This window comes from Rhinatrema bivittatum, chromosome 1 (assembly GCF_901001135.1).
Source record: "Rhinatrema bivittatum chromosome 1, aRhiBiv1.1, whole genome shotgun sequence".
In the NCBI taxonomy this organism is placed as follows: Eukaryota; Metazoa; Chordata; class Amphibia; order Gymnophiona; family Rhinatrematidae; genus Rhinatrema; species Rhinatrema bivittatum.
The window spans coordinates 699523314-699542356 of NC_042615.1; the positions used below are offsets into that span (position 1 = coordinate 699523314).

At 41.8% G+C, this 19043-nt stretch overlaps 1 protein-coding gene across 1 annotated transcript in view; it reads left to right on the forward strand.

Moving 5' to 3' along the window:
• Position 1: 1 nt before the first annotated feature.
• The window catches only part of SERINC5 (serine incorporator 5), a 131183-nt gene continuing 112141 nt past the window's right edge, over positions 2 to 19043 (forward strand). Inside the window, exon 1 of the mRNA XM_029575654.1 lies at positions 2 to 711. Coding sequence (XP_029431514.1) covers positions 685 to 711 — 27 coding nt within the window. The 5' untranslated portion in view covers positions 2 to 684. The remainder of the gene's footprint in view (positions 712 to 19043) is intronic.

Here is a 19043-nt window from a genome sequence, read left to right on the forward strand (position 1 = left end):
AGCCCGTGCCCCACTCATTCTTCCCCCAATCTCCCCAGTGCTCTACTGACTCCCTCCCCCATCTCCATTCCCTGCATCCTTATTTTTCTCTCCCATTCCCGTCTTTCTGCCTCCTCCGTGCCTCTCTCCCCTCTGAGGCATTCCTGACCTATGCAGAAAGTGCTGCTAGAGCAGCCGAGAGGAGGGAGAGATTGAGCTGTGTTCCCATCCCCTCTCCCCACAGTTTCCAATCACAGTAGAGCGAGGAGGTGGAGAGGAAGAGCCGCAGAGCAACTACTAAGGAGAATTTGCTTCGGTGAGGTCCCACCCCCACTCCCTACAGCTACCAATCACAGCACGGGGAGAGGAGATAGGCGCAGGGCTGCAGCTCCACGATCCTGCTGCTCGATCTGCTTTAGTGCCCACCCCCGCCTGTAAACAGGAAAGGGTGCAGAGCTGTAAGGAAAAGGAGCTGCCTGCCGCTGGAGACAGATTTTTTAGTGGCCGGTCAGTACTTCCGACCGGACGCTGCAGGTGAACAGAAAACCGGACTGTGCGGTTCAAAACCGGCCAGTTGGCAACCCTAGGGGGAAAGGAGGAAGATCGCCGCTGGAGCTCCCCAGACTCTGGGGAACTTGGGCAGAGGCAGCGCGATTTGTTGCCGTGCGGAGGAGGATTCCCTCCCCCATTGTCTGAAAGGGGAAAATGTCTCTGCGGTGCTGTGTGAGTCAGGTAAGAGGACTGCAGTTCCAGACAAAGCGTTGTCTCTCCCTGACCATCCCAGGAGCTGATCCGATCTTATCCCGGCGCATAGGCATTCGCTGGGGGTTTATGAACTGCGGGCATGGTTTTTCCTCTCTCGTTTGGGAGGCATGCGTTTGCGATCGAGATAGTGTCCGCGTTGTATTATGCTGGCGTACTTGATTTCGCGAGTGTGAGTGGGTTTTTGGGTAGAGGAGAGGTATGCTGTGGATAGGTCTTTCCCGGGCTTGGAAAGCAAACTTGCCAAAAGCTGATTCAGCCAGAAAGATTAACCATCTCAGTAATTATAAAGTCCTCCTTGGAATTTGAGAGATGTATGTGTGGGTTTTTTTTTGTTTGTTTGTTTGTTTTTTAAGATAGCCGATAGTTGTTAACCTGAAGTTGGACTTACTCGGTAAGGTCTGGAGGATACAGTATTTGTGTGAGGCCTTTTTGTTCTGAACTCTAAGGGAAAGAGTAAAAGATGGGCATCTCCAACCTCCTGTAGATAATTTTACCTTAGGTGAAACCTATGTAGAGACTTCCGGAAGCCACAGAGAGCGGCATGGACAACACGATGTCAAAGCTTGTGCAAAACCAAGCTGCTTTTAGATTGCTGTTTGTTTTTTGTTTTTTTTAATTTGAAACATCGTTAACGCATTTATTCAACAGCAGACCAGAGGGACACTCCATTTGCTAATAAAAACCCCTAGTTTTCTGTTATAAACAAAGAAGTCATCTTTGAAAAAAAAATCCTGTAGAAAATCCCTTTGCAGGAAGAGGAACTGCACACACAAAGCGATATATTGGGGCTATACTCTGTGGCCAAGCTTCAGAAATCATGCATCAGCCACTTTAATGTTCTTCCCTAGCACCGGGGACAAGGGAAATCCTGTCCATACTTTCTGTAGAAATAGTGCTGTGTTGTTTTGTCTCCCTTGCATGCTTAACACTGAAGGTTATTTGCTGGGTTCATAGGCCCTCTCCATAGAAAGTCCTGCCGCCGCCTCCTTTCTAGGATGCTAACAATTGTGAACATAAAATATGCCATACTGGGTCAGACCAAGGGTCCATCAAGCCCAGTATCCTGTTTCCAACAGTGGCCAACCCAAGTCATAAGTACTCAAACATTAGATAAATCACAAGCAACTTTTGCTTATTGATTACCGTAATAGCATTTTATGGATTTTACCTCTAGGAACTTATCCAAACCTTTTTTAAACCCAGTTACACTAATTGCTGTAACCACATCCTCTGGCAATGAATTTAAATGAGCTACTTGCTAACTTCATGGAGTGCCCCCCTGGTCCTTTATTATCTGAGAGAGTAAATAACTGATTTACATTAATTTGTTGATGTTCTTTCATTATTTTGTAGACTTCTATCATATTCCTGCCCCCCCCCCCCCCCTATGTCATCTGTTCTCCAAACTGAACAGCCCTAACTTCTTTAGCCTTTCCTCATAGGGCAGCTGTTCCATGCCCCTTATCATTTTTGGTTGCCCTTCTCTGCACTTTCTCTGGTGCAGCTATATCCTTTTTGAGATGCGGTGACCAGAATTGCACACAGTATTCAAGGTGTGGTCTCGCCATAGAGTGATACAGAGGCATTATCCTCCATTTTATTTTCCATTCCCTTCCTAATAATTCCTAACATTCTATTTGCTTTTTTGATTGCCACAGCACACTGAGCTGACAGTTTCAATGTAGACAAAGAATATAGTGACACATTGTAGGAAGCTTCTTTCCAGCATCTACTCCTTTTTTCCTGGTGACAGAGACTTCCTACATTATATGCTAGCTGCCACTTGCACAGAGAATAATCGTCTGGTGTCCTTCCACCCGGTGCTTCTCCGTTTGTGCATACCCTATCCCTACCGTCTAGACTACTTGAATTGACAACTGCCATGTACTTGTCAACTGCAATGTTCTTGACAACCACTGTATTTGTTATTTGATCGGCATAGGATAACTACCTCTACGGTATTTGATAATTACTGTGCACCTCTCTATCATTACATTCTATCAATTGCTGTGACCCATAGTTCTCCTCTTCCACTCCCTCTCACACTGGAATTGTTCCATCATATATTTCCAGTCCCCTCTCTTTCCCCCTTCCACACATTCACCATTTCCTCGCTTCTGCTTCAGTACATTCTATAACCTTAAATATAAGTACCTCCTCCTATCTCTCTTATCATCAGTACCCAATTCCATTCATACACTACATCCTAACATCCATTCAGCATGCATCAATACCAAATCACCATTCTCAAATACAACAAATACAGGCCCAACTCTCCCCTATACCCACGGCATCACTCACATCTAAGAACCATCCTCCCCTCCATGATCTCCCCCCCTCTCACCCAAATCATTGGTCTCACCGCTCTCTCTCTTGTTCTCCTCAACGCCCAGTCACTAAACAAAAAAACCCCTCTACTCAACGACCTACTCATAGACCAAAATCCGGATATCTGTGCCATAACAGAGTCCTGGCTAAAGGAATCTGATACGGTTCTCATTAATCAGCTTCCAACTGATACATATGACATTTTTTCTATCCCCAGGGCAAAAAAGAAAGGAGGTGGTTTACTTTTAGCCATTAAGAAAAAATTCAATATGATACTCCTCCCCATCCTCCCCCCACCTAAAATTGAAATAGGACTTTTCAAGTCCCCATCCCTACAAATCTGTCTCGTCTATGCCCCCCCAGGAATTCTACATAGCAACCCTTCAACTCTTATAGAATACATCGCTAAGAACATCTCTATCGACACCCCAGCAATCATATTAGGTGACTTCAACTTACATGTTGACAGCTCCCCCCGGAGCTGTCAACATGTGACGCTATACTCGACTCACTAAACGCTCTAGGATTCAAACAATCCATTGAATTCCCTACTCACAAGGCAGGCCACACTCTCGATCTCCTCTTCACTAATGCCCTCATTCAAACTGACCCTCCTTCCCACACACCCATCCCCTGGTCAGATCATCACCGCATCAATGCATCTCTCTCCCTCAAGATACCCACATGCCATGATAACATAAATAAAACTATCCATTACAGGAAAAATTGTACCAGAGATGACCTTATCTCAGCAGTTTCAAACAATCTTGATCACTTAGACCTCTCCGACGCAGACACAGCACTGGCCTCATGGCATAATATTACAAATATTATAGCCAATTCCACGTGCCCCCTACAAGCCAAACTTATCTCCTCACAAAACAACAACAAAAAGAAACCCTGGTACTCCCACGAACTAAAACACCTTAAACAACAACTTCGAAAATCCGAAAAGATTTGGCGCCATGACCCATCTCATAAACATTTGGCACAATTCAAATCCTCCCTACACCTGTACAAAGAAAAACTCAATAATACTAAACGAGATTTCTTTGCTAACAAAATACACCAACTCCAATACAATCCTAAAGTGCTATACGAGTACGTTAATTCTCTTACCAAGTCAGCAGCTTCTGACGTCCCAGATGACGTAGCCAAATCTAAATGTGAAGAACTTGCCACATTTTTCCAAACTAAAATAGACAAGTTGATATCCAAGTTCACCAATGCATCATCCACTCCCATCCAACAATCCGAACCTGACTGCAACCAAGTCAAGACTAGAAATAACACTAATATTCTATCTTCTCTAGAATGCACCTCTACACTAGAAATAGAAATTCTCATTAAAAAAGCCAAACCTTCCACCCATCCTACCGACACAATACCCACCAAACATCTTCTCGCAATACCTAACCTGATTGCTAAACCCTTAACAAATATCATCAACCTGTCCATTAACTCAGGAAAGGTACCTGTCCCTCTTAAACAGGCAATCGTCAAACCTATTCTAAAAAAACCTAAACTAGACCCTTCTGATCTAGCCAATTACCGTCCCATCTCCAATCTGCCTTTCATATCCAAACTCCTTGAAAAAACCGTTAACAAACAACTCACTGAATATCTCGATGAAAACCACATCCTTGCACCTTCTCAGTATGGCTTTCGGAAATCCCACAGCACCGAGACTCTTTTACTCTCTCTGTCAGATCATATTCTCAAAGGCTTTGAGAAAGGGCAATCTTATATCCTTGCCTTTCTTGATATCTCCTCTGCATTTGATACCATCAGCCACTCCATTCTCCTACAGCGATTATCTGAAATTGGCATCACAGGTGTTGCCCTTAATTGGTTCAACTCCTACCTCAGTAATAGAGAGTTCAAAATTCAGCAAGGAAACCATGTCTCCAAGGCCATACCCCTCAAGCAAGGTGTCCCACAAGGTTCATCCCTCTCCTCAACCCTTTTCAACATCTACCTCTTACCCCTCTGTTACCTCCTTTCTAGCCTCAACCTCCCTCATTATATATACGCTGACGATGTTCAGTTGCTCATCCCCATTACCGACTCTCTTTCAAAAACCATGGATATTTGGAATGATACCCTCCAATCCATAAACAACCTCCTTTCTTCCATCCACCTAGCCCTTAACACCACTAAAACCGAAATTATGCTTATCTCACCTCAAAACCAACTGAACCCCTCCCCGCTTTCACACATCCCATTTGCTCAACAAGTCCGAGATCTGGGTATTATTCTCGATGGTCACTTCTCACTGAAGAAATTCATCAGTAATATAATAAAGGATGGATTCTTTAAACTTCACACCCTTAAGAAACTTAAACCTCTACTTCATCCCCCTGACTTCCGTACTGTTCTACAAACTATTATCTTTGCCAAAACAGACTATTGTAATTCCCTTCTCCTCGGACTCCCCAACAATGCCATCCACCCCCTTCAAATACTACAAAATACTACAGCACGGATTTTGACCAACACACACAGACACGATCACATCACACCGGTACTAAAAGATCTACATTGGCTTCCCATAGCCTCCCGTATACAATATAAGGCTCTCTCACTCGTTCATAAGGCCTTGTACAACCCCGAAATGAATTGGTTCAATGACTCCCTCCGATTTCACCAAGCCAATAAACCCACTAGACACATTCATCTCGCCACCATACCCACCACTTCACCTAAACTCTACAAATTAACCTCCACGAGAGCACGTGCATTATCAATCGCAGGGCCCATTCTCTGGAATACAATGCCAGTTGAACTTCGCCAAGAAGAATGCCCAAAAACTTTCAAGCGCAAGCTTAAGACCTGGCTCTTCACCAAAGCATACACTTAAATTCTCATTTCTCTCATCTATGCCCTCCCATCTCTGTCCCCCTTGACCCAGATTTTCACTAAATGCGGATGAGTCCCCCTCGAACTGGTTTCTCCCTAAGCTTACATCATTCCTCCTCTCACTCCCTTCTGTATTACCCTACCCCCTCCCTACCCCTTCTTCTCCCCCCCTCTCCTCACCCCTTCCCTTCACATTTGATATTTCATGTTATTCCCTATAATTGTACATTTTGTATATACCTGCAATCTTTGCCTACACTAATTTATTAATCTAATTTCATTCTTATGTCACTTTTTCTCCTTTTTTCTCTTTTTACCCTCTTGTATTCATGTTATTTTAATTTTAGATTAATGCTTTATTTCCCCTACCTTTCCTTACTCTCTAATTATTATGTTTCAATATGTTCTAATTGTATTATGTTAAACTTGTTCGATGTAAAGCGCCGCCACAGGCACTAGTTTCTTGTTTCGCTGTGAACAGATGTGATATCATTGATGAATGTCGGTATATAAAACCGTTAAATAAATAAATAAAAAATAAAAAATGTATTATCCATTATGAAGCCTAGATCTCTTTCTTGGGTGGTAACTCCTAAGATAGAACCTAACTAACAGACCGATACAGTACCCGCGATTGGACGTGTGTTTTCGACGCGCTAGCTTTAACCCTTATTCAGTAAGGGGTAATAGCACGTCGAGAACGTGTGTCCAACCCCCCCCCCCCCCCCCGAACCTAATAGCGCCCGCAACATGCAAATGCATGTTGATGGCCCTATTAGGTATTCCCGCGCGATTCAGAAAGCAAAATGTGCAGCCAAGCTGCACATTTTACTTTCAGAAATTAGCGCCTACCCAAAGGGAGGCATTAATTTCTCCGGGCACCGGGGAAAGTGCACAGAAAAGCAGTAAAAACTGCTTTTCTGTGCATCCTCTGACTTAATATCATTGCGATATTAAGTCTGAGGTCCTGAAAGTAAAAAAAAATAAAAATACATTTTGAAATTGGCCTGCGGTTCGCGGGTTGAAAACTGGACGCTCAATTTTTCCGGCGTCCGGTTTCCGAACCCATGGCTGTCAGCGGGTTTGAGAACCGAAGCCAGCAAAATTGAGCTTCGGCTGTCAAACCCGCTGACAGCCGCCGCTCCTATCCAAAAAGAGGCGCTAGGGACGCCCTAGTGTCCCTAGTGCCTCTTTTTGCCGCGGGCCCTCATATGAATACAGAATCGCGCGCGCAGCAGAGTGGCCTGTGTGTTCTCCCGCGACTTTTACTGTTTTGACCCGATTGTGTAACTACAGCAAGGTTTATTTTTCCCTATATGCAACACCTTGCACTTGTCCATGTTAAATTTCATCTGCCATTTGGAAGCCCAATCTTCCAGTCTCGCAAGGTCCTCCTGCAATTCATCACAGTCTGCTTGAGATTTAACTACTCTACATAATTTTGTGTCATCTGCAAATTTGATCACCTCAGTCCTTGTACCCCTTTCCAGATCATTTATAAATATATTAAAAAGCACTGGTCCAAGTACAGCTTCCTGAGGCACTCTGCTGTTTACCTTTTTCCACTGTGAAAACTGACCATTTAATCCTTCTCTCTGTTTCCTGTCTTTTAACCAGCTTGCAATCCACAAAAGGACATCGCCTCCTATCCCATGACTTTTTAGTTTCCTTAGAAGCTTCTCATAAGGGACTTTGTTGAATGACTTCTGAAAATCCAAATACACCACTTCTACCGGTTCACCTTTGTCCACATGTTTATTCACCCCTTCAAAAAAAATGTAGGAGATTTGTGAGACAAGACTTCCCTTGGATAAATCCACGCTGGCTGTGTCCCATTAAACCATGTCTATCTAAATGTTTTGTGACTTTATTCTTTATAACAGTTTCCATGATTTTTCCAGGCACTGAAGTCAGTCTCACTGGTCTATAGTTTTCCGGATCACCCCGGACCCCTTTTTAAATATAGAGGTTACATTGGCCGTCTTCAGGTACATCGGATGATTTTTATGGTAGGTTACAAATTAATTGAAATAGGTCTGAAATTTAATTTTTTAGTTCTTTCAGAACCCTGGGGTGTATACCATCCTGTCCAGATGATTTGCTACTCTTTAGTTTGTCAGTTGAGCCTACCAAATCTGCCAGATACACCATGATTTGGTTTGGTTGAGCTGAATCATCACCTAGGAAACCTTCTTTTGAACAGGTCTCTCCCCAACATCCTCTTCAGTGAACACAAGCAAAGAAATAATTTAATCTTTCCGTGATGGCCTTATCTTCTCTAAGTGCCCCTTTAAACAGTTGATCATCCAACTGTCCAACCTACTCCCTCAGATATACTTCAGATATATTTTAAAAAGATTTTATTGTGAGTTTTTGCCTCTATGGCCAACTTCTTTTCAAATTTTATCTTAGCCTGTCTTATCAATGCCTTACATTTAACTTGCCAATGCTTTTTCCTATTTTTTTCTGATGCACCCTTCTTCCATTTTTTTGAATGAAGATTTTTTGGCTAAAATAGCCTCTTTCACCTCACCTTTTAACCATGCCGGTAATCGTTTTGCCTTCCTTCCACCTTTTTTAATGGTTGGAATACATGTGGACAGTGCTTCTAGGATGTTATTTTTTAACAATGTCCATGCCTGATGCACACTTTTTAACCTTTGTAGCTGCACCTTTCAGTTTTTTTCTGTTTTTCTCATTTTATGAATGTTTCCTATTTGAAAGTTTAGAGCTAGAGCTGTGGATTTACTTACTTCCCCCTTCCAGTCATTAATTCAAATTTGATCATATTATGATCACTATTGCCAAGCGGCCCCACCACCATTACCTGTCTCGCCAAAACCTGAGCTCCACTGAGAATTAGATCTAAAATTGCTCCCTCTCTCGTCTGTTCTTGAACCAATTGCTCCATAAAACTGTCATTTATTCCTTCCATGAACTTTCTCTCTAGCATGTCCTGATGATACTTACCTAGTCAATATTGGGGTAATTGAAATCTCAAAATCCCAGCGTGCAAGAAACAGGTAACCAAGTCCATCAACAAGCTTATAGTCAATTTTTTATTAAGATGATGTTTTTAAACAGCAATCATTCCTGGCAACTCCATAAATCTTCAAACATGCAAGTAAACAGTCCCCCGACACGGTCCGTGTTTCGCGGTAGCTGCATCGGGAGGGACCCACGATTAATGTTATCTATGGTATAAAGAACAATAAATGCTGGACCATATAGAGAGGGCTATTTTTTTTTTTTTTTTAATTTATTCAAATTTTTACATATCTTAAACACAAGAACAATCTTGTTTTAGGAAAAAGCATATATGAAAACATCCACAATGCTATTTTTATAGTCCTCAAATAATAAGGAGTCAATTAACAAACATTTAGGAAAATAATATTATATCAAATTTGTACAATGCAACGTACTCAATACACTTTATAGGGCTCACTGAACGCATGGTCTCTACGGGGTTTCCACTTCCAGGTTTTCCACTTGTTTTTTATCACTTAAAAAAATTGATAATTGAGGAGGGGTAAAAAATACAAAAGACTTGCCCTTGTATCCAACACAACACTTACATGGGTACTTAAGGCTAAAGCTAGCCCCTATTTGGACAACCTTTGCCCTAAGTAAAAGAAATTGCTGCCTCCTTTTTTGCGTCATTTTTGAAAAATCAGGATAAACTCTTATTTTTAAGGTCAAAAATACTTCTAACCTATGTTTGAAAAATAGACGGAACACCCAATCACGATCAGTCTCAAAAACAAAAGTAGTTAATAATGTTGCACTTTGTACCATTTCACTATCTGATGTTTCCAAAATTTTGGAGACATCCAAACAAGCTTCTAACTTGTCCATAGCCTGTGCTCCCTGCTGTTCTTCTTGTTGTATTCCTTTTTTGTACACTGGAATGTAATAACTCTTAGCTAGTGGAGGTACTGCATTTTCTGGTATTTTTAATATTTCTAATACATATTTTTTAAACATCTCTTTAGGTGATATGTGTGGCAGCATAGGAAAGTTTACAAAATGGAGATTTCTCTTTCTATTAGTGTTTTCTAGATTCTCCAATTTCATTTGCAATATTTGATTTTCTTTTATCATTACTTCTTGTACCAATTTTGTACTAACTAAATCTCCTTTAACTTTTTCTAATTCTTTCATTTCTTTATCCTTTTCCATCTCTATATTTCTTACATTCAATTGTAAATTATTTACTACTTCTATCACAGGATTTACTTGTGCTATTACAGAATTTTGTAAATTCACTATAGCTTCCATTATTACATCCAGTGTAACTACATCAGGTTTACTTATCTGGGGAACACATAGTTTGGACAAATGAACAAGATTGTCCGTCTTTACTTGATCCTGGTGTAAACCCCCTTGTTCCACATTCAGTGAGGTGGTCTGTCCTACACGGACTACCGCCGGCCAGCCCCCCAGGGAAACGCGCGTCACACGGTCCCGTACAGGTACAAACCAGTCGGGACAGAAAACGACTCGAACACCTCGTCCTCCGTCACGTCTCCCGGATGCCTGGCAGTAAGTCCTGAGACTGTATTCAATCTATCCACCCGTCATTTGTCTGATGTGGAAAAGAGAACTTTACAGAAGGGTTTGTCCTTTGTACCTACAACTCGGTGCGACCCGTTTGATGTACAGGTTCACCTTTACAGATTCTTCCGGATTTTGAAATTGAAAATTGTTCTTTACTGATTCCCCGTCCACTCTAGATAACTCAGTGATCTCAAAGAAGTCCAGATGGACCCCTCCGGGCCCTATAAACCCTTTATTAGGGGCTTTTGAGCGCCTAGTAAGCCAGGATGCTCAGGCACTTGCCACTAGAAAACAGTTTGTACAGTATAATTTGTCCCAAAGGGAGGCCACAGCAATAAGGGATTTGTCTAAAGATTCATCCATTGTAATTAAACCGGCCGACAAGGGTGGAGGGATAGTGGTGTGGGGCAAAGCAGACTACGAAACGGAGGTGTTGCGTCAACTTAGCGACACTTCTTTTTATAGACTGCTCTCAGAGGACCCCACACCAGACTTGCTAAACATTATCAAAGACTTAGTTCAGGAGGCTCTCGATTGTAGAATGCTTACGACTAGGGAGGCGAAATTTCTGGTGAACTCCGCCCCGGTCATGCCTCTATTTTACGTTTTACCTAAGATTCATAAAACCTTGGTGGCCCCTCCAGGCCGCCCAATTGTATCAGGTATTAATTCTTTGCTGGAGCCATTATCGCAGTTTATTGACATTTTCTTAAAACCATTTGTATCCCAGATTCAGTCGTATGTTAAAGATACTGCACATTTGATCACGAAACTATCTAACTCTACTGTTCCTGCGGGGGGTTTCTTCTTCGTAACTCTTGATGTCATCTCATTATATTCAAACATTCCTCAGCCAGAAGCATTACAATTGATTGAAAATATCTTGAATCAACGACCGGCCCCACAGCGGCTGTCTACTTCATTTTTGTTACAATTGGCCACTTTAGCTTTGACCAAAAATTTCTTTATGTTCGACCATAAGTACTATCAACAAATTAAAGGGACAGCCATGGGGGCCACTATGGCCCCCTCATTGGCCTGTCTCTACATGGACGACTATGAAACTTCTTTGGTTTACCCCTCTGATTGGTTCTCCTACGTGGCCCTTTGGCTACGGTACATTGATGACATTCTGCTCATCTGGACAGGGACAGACATTCAATTTTTTGTTTTCTTTGACTGGTTAAATTCTCTCAACCCACACATACAATTTAACTTCTGCATTCACGCTTCACAAGTCGCGTTTCTTGATGTCACTATCTCTGTAGCACATGACCGATACATTACTACACTGTTTAGGAAGGAAACTGACAGGAACACGTTTTTGGCATACTCCAGCTGTCATCCGAAACCCCTGAGAGACAACATTCCTACGGGACAATTTTTAAGATTAAAACGTCTGTGCTCTTCTAGGAGTGATTTTTTGAATCAATCCCAGGTGTTGTCTCAGCGGTTTTTGGACAGGGGGTATCCCATACGGGTGGTCAAAAAAGCTTTTAAAAGGGCGTTATACACTGACCGTGACTGGCTGTTCCTCCCCTCATCAGATAATGCAGGCCAATGCTTTAATTGTATTTTGCCTTTTTCTATTGCTAGTAAAGCTATTGCGGCTATGATCCGGAGACATTGGGAGAATCTATCCCTTTCATTGCTTTTTCAGGGACCACTGCGGTTCACATTTCGGAGAGGCAGTAATCTCCGGGACCAGTTAGTTCACGCAAATTTTAATAGACAACTGAGGGAGAGTGGCGCTGGCCAGCATGGTCCCTGTGGGCATTGTACAGTATGTAGTCACACCACCCTGTCAAATTCCTTTACTCATCCTGTCACTGGACTTTTTCACCAACTCCTATATAGGTCGGATTGCACCACGAGGGGCGTGGTTTATGTCATCCAATGCCCGTGCCCTCTACTGTATGTGGGTAAGACATCTAGGATGGTTAAGACCCGAATGATAGAACATTGTTCGAACATCCGTCTACTCAGGATGGACGAACCCCTAGTTACACATTGGGTTCAACATCATCACACCATTGCTGATCTACAATTTTCAATTTTAGAGGTGGTGGTACCCCCGTTCCGGGGAGGGGATTATTCTGAAATCCTGGGTAGACGTGAACAAAAGTGGATCTTTAAATTATCTACTGTCCATCCAAAAGGTCTCAACAAAGACATTGAATGGTTCCTGTTTAGTTGACACTTCTGTGGGGGAGGAGTTTAGTTGCGAGTCTCTCGCGGTATTTTCTGTCTTTGGCGCCAAAACTGCCTCTTTAAATTGTTCACTTAGTGTACGAGCCGGTGCGCTCCATGATGAATATATAAGGTATGTTTTTGTTCTTTGAAAACCTGTATAAGTTTAATAGCCCTCTCTATATGGTCCATCATTTATTGTTCTTTATACCATAGATAACATTAATCGTGGGTCCCTCCCGATGCAGCTACCGCGAAACACGGACCGTGTCGGGGGACTGTTTACTTGCATGTTTGAAGATTTATGGAGTTGCCAGGAATGATTGCTGTTTAAAAACATCATCTTAATAAAAAATTGACTATAAGCTTGTTGATGGACTTGGTTACCTGTTTCTTGCACGCTGGGATTTTGTGATTTGATTGATGTGCAAGACGTTTCTGCTTCATATTTTCTGCTTGGTTGGTAATTGAAATCTCCCATTATTACCGAACTACCAATTTGGTTGGCTTCCCTAATTTCTCTTAGCATTTCATTGTCCGTTTCATCATCTTGGCCAGGTGGATGTTAGTAAATGTATTCACTATTTATCTGGTAGTGATCTACAAGGGAATGATCAAATAGGGATGTGCAGCAGGGACGGATTCGGTATTCGTGTTCGGGACCCAAATCTGTTACATCTGTTTTCGGGGGACCCTGATTTGTCCATTAGTTACGTATTGTATTTGTTTCCCATTAAAGTTAAAAAAAACAAAACAAAAAAAAAAACCAAAAACAAACCCCATCCCAACCCTTTAAACTTAATTAACTACAACCCCCCCTCCAAGACTTGCCGGCGCCATCTTGTGCTCCTACCATGTGACGGGGCCGACCAATGGCACTGGTACCCCTGTGACAGTAAGAGCAAAGGCTATCTGCACCATTTTGAATACCGGCAGCCGACAGCCCGAGTGCAGGAGAATGCTCCAGGACCCCCGCTGGACCACCAGGGACTTTTGGCAAGTCTTGGGGGGGTGGGGGTTTTATTTGTTAATGATACGTTGCATTCGTGGGGGTTCGCCATATGTTTCAGAACCCCATGAATGTAATGAATAGGGACCTATACGTTGCGGATTGCGCATTCGTTCAAAATGAATGCACATCCCTATGATCAAACTCTTAATAGGATGTGGAGAATTTCTGAGTTTTAAGTTAAAATACTGATTTGATTTTTTTAAGTGTGAAAGTGACACCTATAAATTAAAGGATGAGCTGGTGTGGGTGGGAAGGTTGGGAAATATGAACACAAACTTCTGTTTGTTGCCTGCCTTTCTGACTACTTATTTAAAACAAAACACACAAGCACACTAAAAAAAATATACCCCAATAGTTTACTTCTCCCCAGTACTTTTAAGTTTGTTTTTTTTTTTGGTTTTTTTTTTTTTAATTTTTTATTTATGCCAATAATTTTTACATACAGACAGCAATTACAGCTTGCCATTTAAACATAGGTAAAGGCAAAACAGAGGAAAATTACCATTTGAGAATTTAAGTTTAAGCTAATAAATCTTAGAAGCAAACAATTTAAAGTATATTGGTTAATTGAACCTATTTTCTCCTTGAATAAGAACATTCCCTGTTATAAAGAAATTAAAGAACCAAGATAGCATTCTCTTGAGCAATTACAAGTAATAACTTTTAGGAAAATTATGGTATTTCTACTACAGTGCCGAGATTAGGAACCTGAGCAGGTAATCTAGCATCAAGAAATTTTCTTAACTCAACTGGGTCTAAAAACACATACCTCTCTTGTTGATGTTTTACAACACATTTACTTGGATAATACACTGTACTTTGTGCACCTATATCTTTTAATTCCTGATTCATCTGAAGGAAACTCCTTCTACGAATTTGAGTATTCTTAGTTATGTCAGGGAAGGTCCAAACCTTCTGACCTAGGAACAATTTTTCTCTATTTTTTAAAGACAGTTTAAGTATCTTATCCCGATCCAAGCTTGTTGAGAATTTCACACACAATGTTCCCCTAAAATCTACCTGGTCAGACATAGATTGTTCTAGAAAAGCAGTAAGGTTATTTATCTCATTTTGTAAATTTACATTCTGCTGTGAAACCTCCTTCTTTTTTTTCCCCTTCGATATAAAAATTTTTTTCTCTATAGCTGGTAATTCACTTATATCTATTAATAAATTCTCTAGCATAAATTTTTTATACTGTTCAAAAGGTGATATAAGTTTAACATTGGGGAAATTAAGAATTCTTAAGTTGTTATATCTTAATGTATTTTCTATCATTTCAATTTTCCTGCTATTCACAAGTTCTCCCTGAATCAGACCTGTTTGAATCTTTTCAATTTGTTCAACTTGATTTCCAAGTCTTACAATTTTTTCTCCATGTTGAGACATTTCAGGTTCCACTTTCAATATCCTATTTTGTATATCTAGCACAGTATTATTCAAAGACAAAATCACCAATTTTAAATCAGTTAAAGTAGTCCAAACATTTTCAAGAGTAACAGGCTGTGTATGAGACACTTTTGAGTTATCTGAAAAACTCACTGTTCCTGGAGAGCAGGGTTTGTTCCTCCTATCAGAGGCCTCTGTACTCTCCTTGTGCCCCGTAGGTGTAGATGTTAGGGGGAATTCATTTTTCCCATTAGAATTCCCTCTAATTTTTGGTCTTGCCCCTTCTTTCTCCAAATTTCCTCCGATAGAAACGGCATCCTCCAACAGCTTAGGTTGATTCCTGTCGTTCAAAACTGGAGATTGGGCAGGATTCGGTGGCAATGGAGTCTCGGGCTCTCCGGGGCTTAAAGATGTATTCAAATCCAATGGGAAAAGTGCTTGCTCAACACTAGCACCCACCCGGAGACATTATACCAACTCGAGTAAAGAAGGATCCAATATTTAATTGAGGTGGGACTGGAGTAATCGGGGTCGGGGGTTCTCCTCTCACCCTGCCCTTCCTCTTGGTATGAGGCATTAAATAATCGTAGAAACAAAGTAACTATTGACCAACTTACTCGAAAGTCTCTGCTATCTTGTATTCTCACTTGGCAGCCACTTTGTCACTGAGACTCTTCCACCGCTACTCCGTCCTATTCCGGACTAAGCCGGACAAAGCCGCGCGCCGGCGACTAAGGCGCGCCTAGTATTGCCGGTTATATGGGCGCCGGCCCCTCCCAATGACGTCAGGGGGACCGGGAAACGAAGCAGCTGTAGCTCTGGCCCCAGGTAAAGTCTCCGTTCACAAGTAACTGCCACTTTTAAGTTTTAAAAATTCCTCCAAGCAGTACTTACTGATTCTTTCAAGCCACCAGTAAGGTGATCCTCTCCTCTCAGCTTTTCTATGAAATCTGTGGAGCTCATTTTGCCCCTAGGGTTTTCGGAATTCCTGCTTTTAGGGATGAGACTCGTTCAGGAGCCCACTCGGTCCCTAAGAAATGAAAATTCTATAGTGTTTGCTTGATATATTTATTTGAGTCCTTAAACTGCACAGATATGAGAGTGCATTTCAGTATAACTGAAGTTAGAAAATTCTTTTTCACTCAACACACAACTGAGCTCTAGAATCGTTGCCAGAGGATGTGGCTAAGGCAGTTAGTGTAGCTGGGTTTAAAAATTGTTTGGATAAGTTTCTGGAGGAGAAGTCTATAAACTGCTGTTAATCAATAAGGAACAGCCACTGCTTGTTGCTGACATTAAATAGATCCTATGCTACTGTTTGGGTACTTGGCAGGTATTTGTGATTTGGAGTGGCTGCTGTTGGAAACAGGATGCTGGGTTTGATGGACCCTCGGTCTGACTCAGTAAGGCATATCTTATATTCTTATGTGTGCTGATGTTTCATTAAAAAGTCTGTTGAAAATGAACTGCAAGCTTTATAATACATGAAAATAAGCTTGAAGCCTGCAGAGAGGTGTTAGATGATATGTTAGTAGTTTTTCTGTATAATTGCTTTGCCTGCCATTGTTCCTAAGGTTTTTTTTTGGAGGTGGGTGGGTGGGGGAGGGAGAAGTCTGTCTCTCGGTTTTCCTCTTTGTTATATTTAAAACCTCCTGCCCCATTTCTGTCCTACCTGCTCATGGCCAATGATCCAGATCTCCCCAGTTTTCTCTTTTTAGCTTTGGGGAAGAGAAGGCCTAGAAACAGGTCAGATACAGTTCCTAAAGAAAGATAGTTCTTCCCACAGCCTTTAAAAGCAAGAAAGCCTGTGGGGATGGGGAGCCCTTCCTTCTTTCCAGAGTCCCTGCTCGGGTCACACTTGGGTTCTCTGTGGGATTTTCTAAAGCTGCTTTTGAAGTAAATGTTTCATGCTTGGCAGCTCCGGGTGTGCCATTTTTGGCAATGGAAACGGTGTTTAAAATTATGCCAAGACTGAAAAATAAGACTATTGTTCCAGCAAGCAAATTTGAAAATTATCTAAAATTAGTGTTGACAACTTTTCCACAGTCCAGGACTATACACTTGAAGACTGGGAGGGTGTCGTCTTCCTCCTCATTTGCATAAACTTGCGTAAAACAAGAAATATAAAACATCAATATAGTAAGACTGTGGGAAACCGAGTGGTGTTTCCCAGGCCAGAGGCACAAAGCCACAGGGACTCCAGCCTTTTTCAAAAGCACTTTCAGTTTATTCACATGAACAGTATTTCAGCCTAATGACTGCCTACCTTTTCAGTACACTTCCCCCTCCCTGGGCTTTGGGTCAGCATAGATTTACAGGAGCTCGCTCTCCTGGAGACGCAGGGGCCTCCTGAACCCAGCTGGTCCCGCCCACAAAGCTCTCTCCTTCCGGGGGAGTTTAGGTAGACCGGGCCTCTAATCTGGTCTTGCACATACAGCAAGGGGGGAAACGGGGTCCCTCCGTTACAAGGACCATACTACTTACAAAAAAAAATATTGAAAGTAGCTGATGAGTAGAATAATTCCAAAATTACAAACTATAACAATTTATTTTAAATTTCCTAAATACCAATAAATGTTTCAAAACAGCAGACATAAACAATGCAATATTTAAAATGAATAAGGATAAAATAAATGTTATATATATTAAACTGCCTGCCAGATTTCTCCTGCTTTTTGGGCTTTCGGCTCATTGAGAACCTGCCCTAAATGAACTGCAGCACCTTGAGCCTTTTATTCTGTTACCTGAGTCTCTTCCCACTGTTATTCCCTCATCACACCTTGTCTAGTGCAGTTATGCCAGTGTCAGCGCTCTGAGCTCATAGTTATTGCTGCTGCATAATCACTGGGCTTCTCTCTTCTAGCGGCTGTGAATGCCGCTGCTACAGCATTTCCAGTCCTTACCGGTCTGCTACAGGAATTGTACCACGGTCTCCCTTCCTACTGCCATTGAGCCAACCTCTGACAGTTTGCATTAGTCTTATAAACCTATCATCTCTATCCAACTACTCTGGCTTTCTTTTAACTATTTTGCATTTTTACCTCAGTAACTGTATAATGTTGCATGCTGTGGTTTATAACAGCAGAGGAAGAAAATTCAAGCAGAAGTCCAAAAGACAAGCATCTGTACTTGTGTCGCCATTCAAGCAAATCAAAAATTACGAACATAGAAATTGAAATAAATTTGTCAACTGTTTCTTCTCTCTTTTTTTTTCCCTGCTCCAGTCTCTCCCCCTCCTCCCCTTCTCTTGCTCTCTCTCCCCTGTTCCCCAGCTTTCCTAGTCCTCCCCATCATTTTTTATTTATTTATTTAACACTTTTATATACCGCGGTTCTAGTAACAATGTTACTAATCACTTCGGTTTACATACAACAATAATATGACTTGAACGAGAGTCTTACAGAGAACAAGGATTGAAGAACTAGGATATAACTAATTTTAAACACAATATGAAATAGATCATTTTAAATAACAGGAATCAAAATACAAGGGATTAGGGTCACAAATGTAACCTGTGATCAATTGTTGGCTGGAAAATTGTAATTGAATCTAGGATTATTAAGCAGTGGGAGATTAGAATAAATTGTCCAGGGTGGATAGGAGTGAGTAAAGTCAAAGTCATGCGTAGGCTTGGGTGAACATCCAAGTCTTGAGTCTTTTTTTAAAGGTAATTGGGCATTGTTCGAGCCTGAGGTCTGAAGGAAGAGAGTTCCAGTGGTTAGGGCCGGCAGTAGAGAAGGCTCTTTTGTTTGAAAATGATTTGATTGGAGGGATACCCCTTCTGGTGATTTGACTCCCCTTCCCCCCCCCCCCATCGGGAAGATGCTGAGGGCAGCAGCAGAAGCGTCATGTAGATCTGGTGGTGGCCTGGGGTGGAAGCAGAAATAAAGGCAGGTCCTGACTCCCATGGCCCGGGGCAGCAGCACCAAGAGAGAAATCATGGCAGCAGCAGCAACAAAGG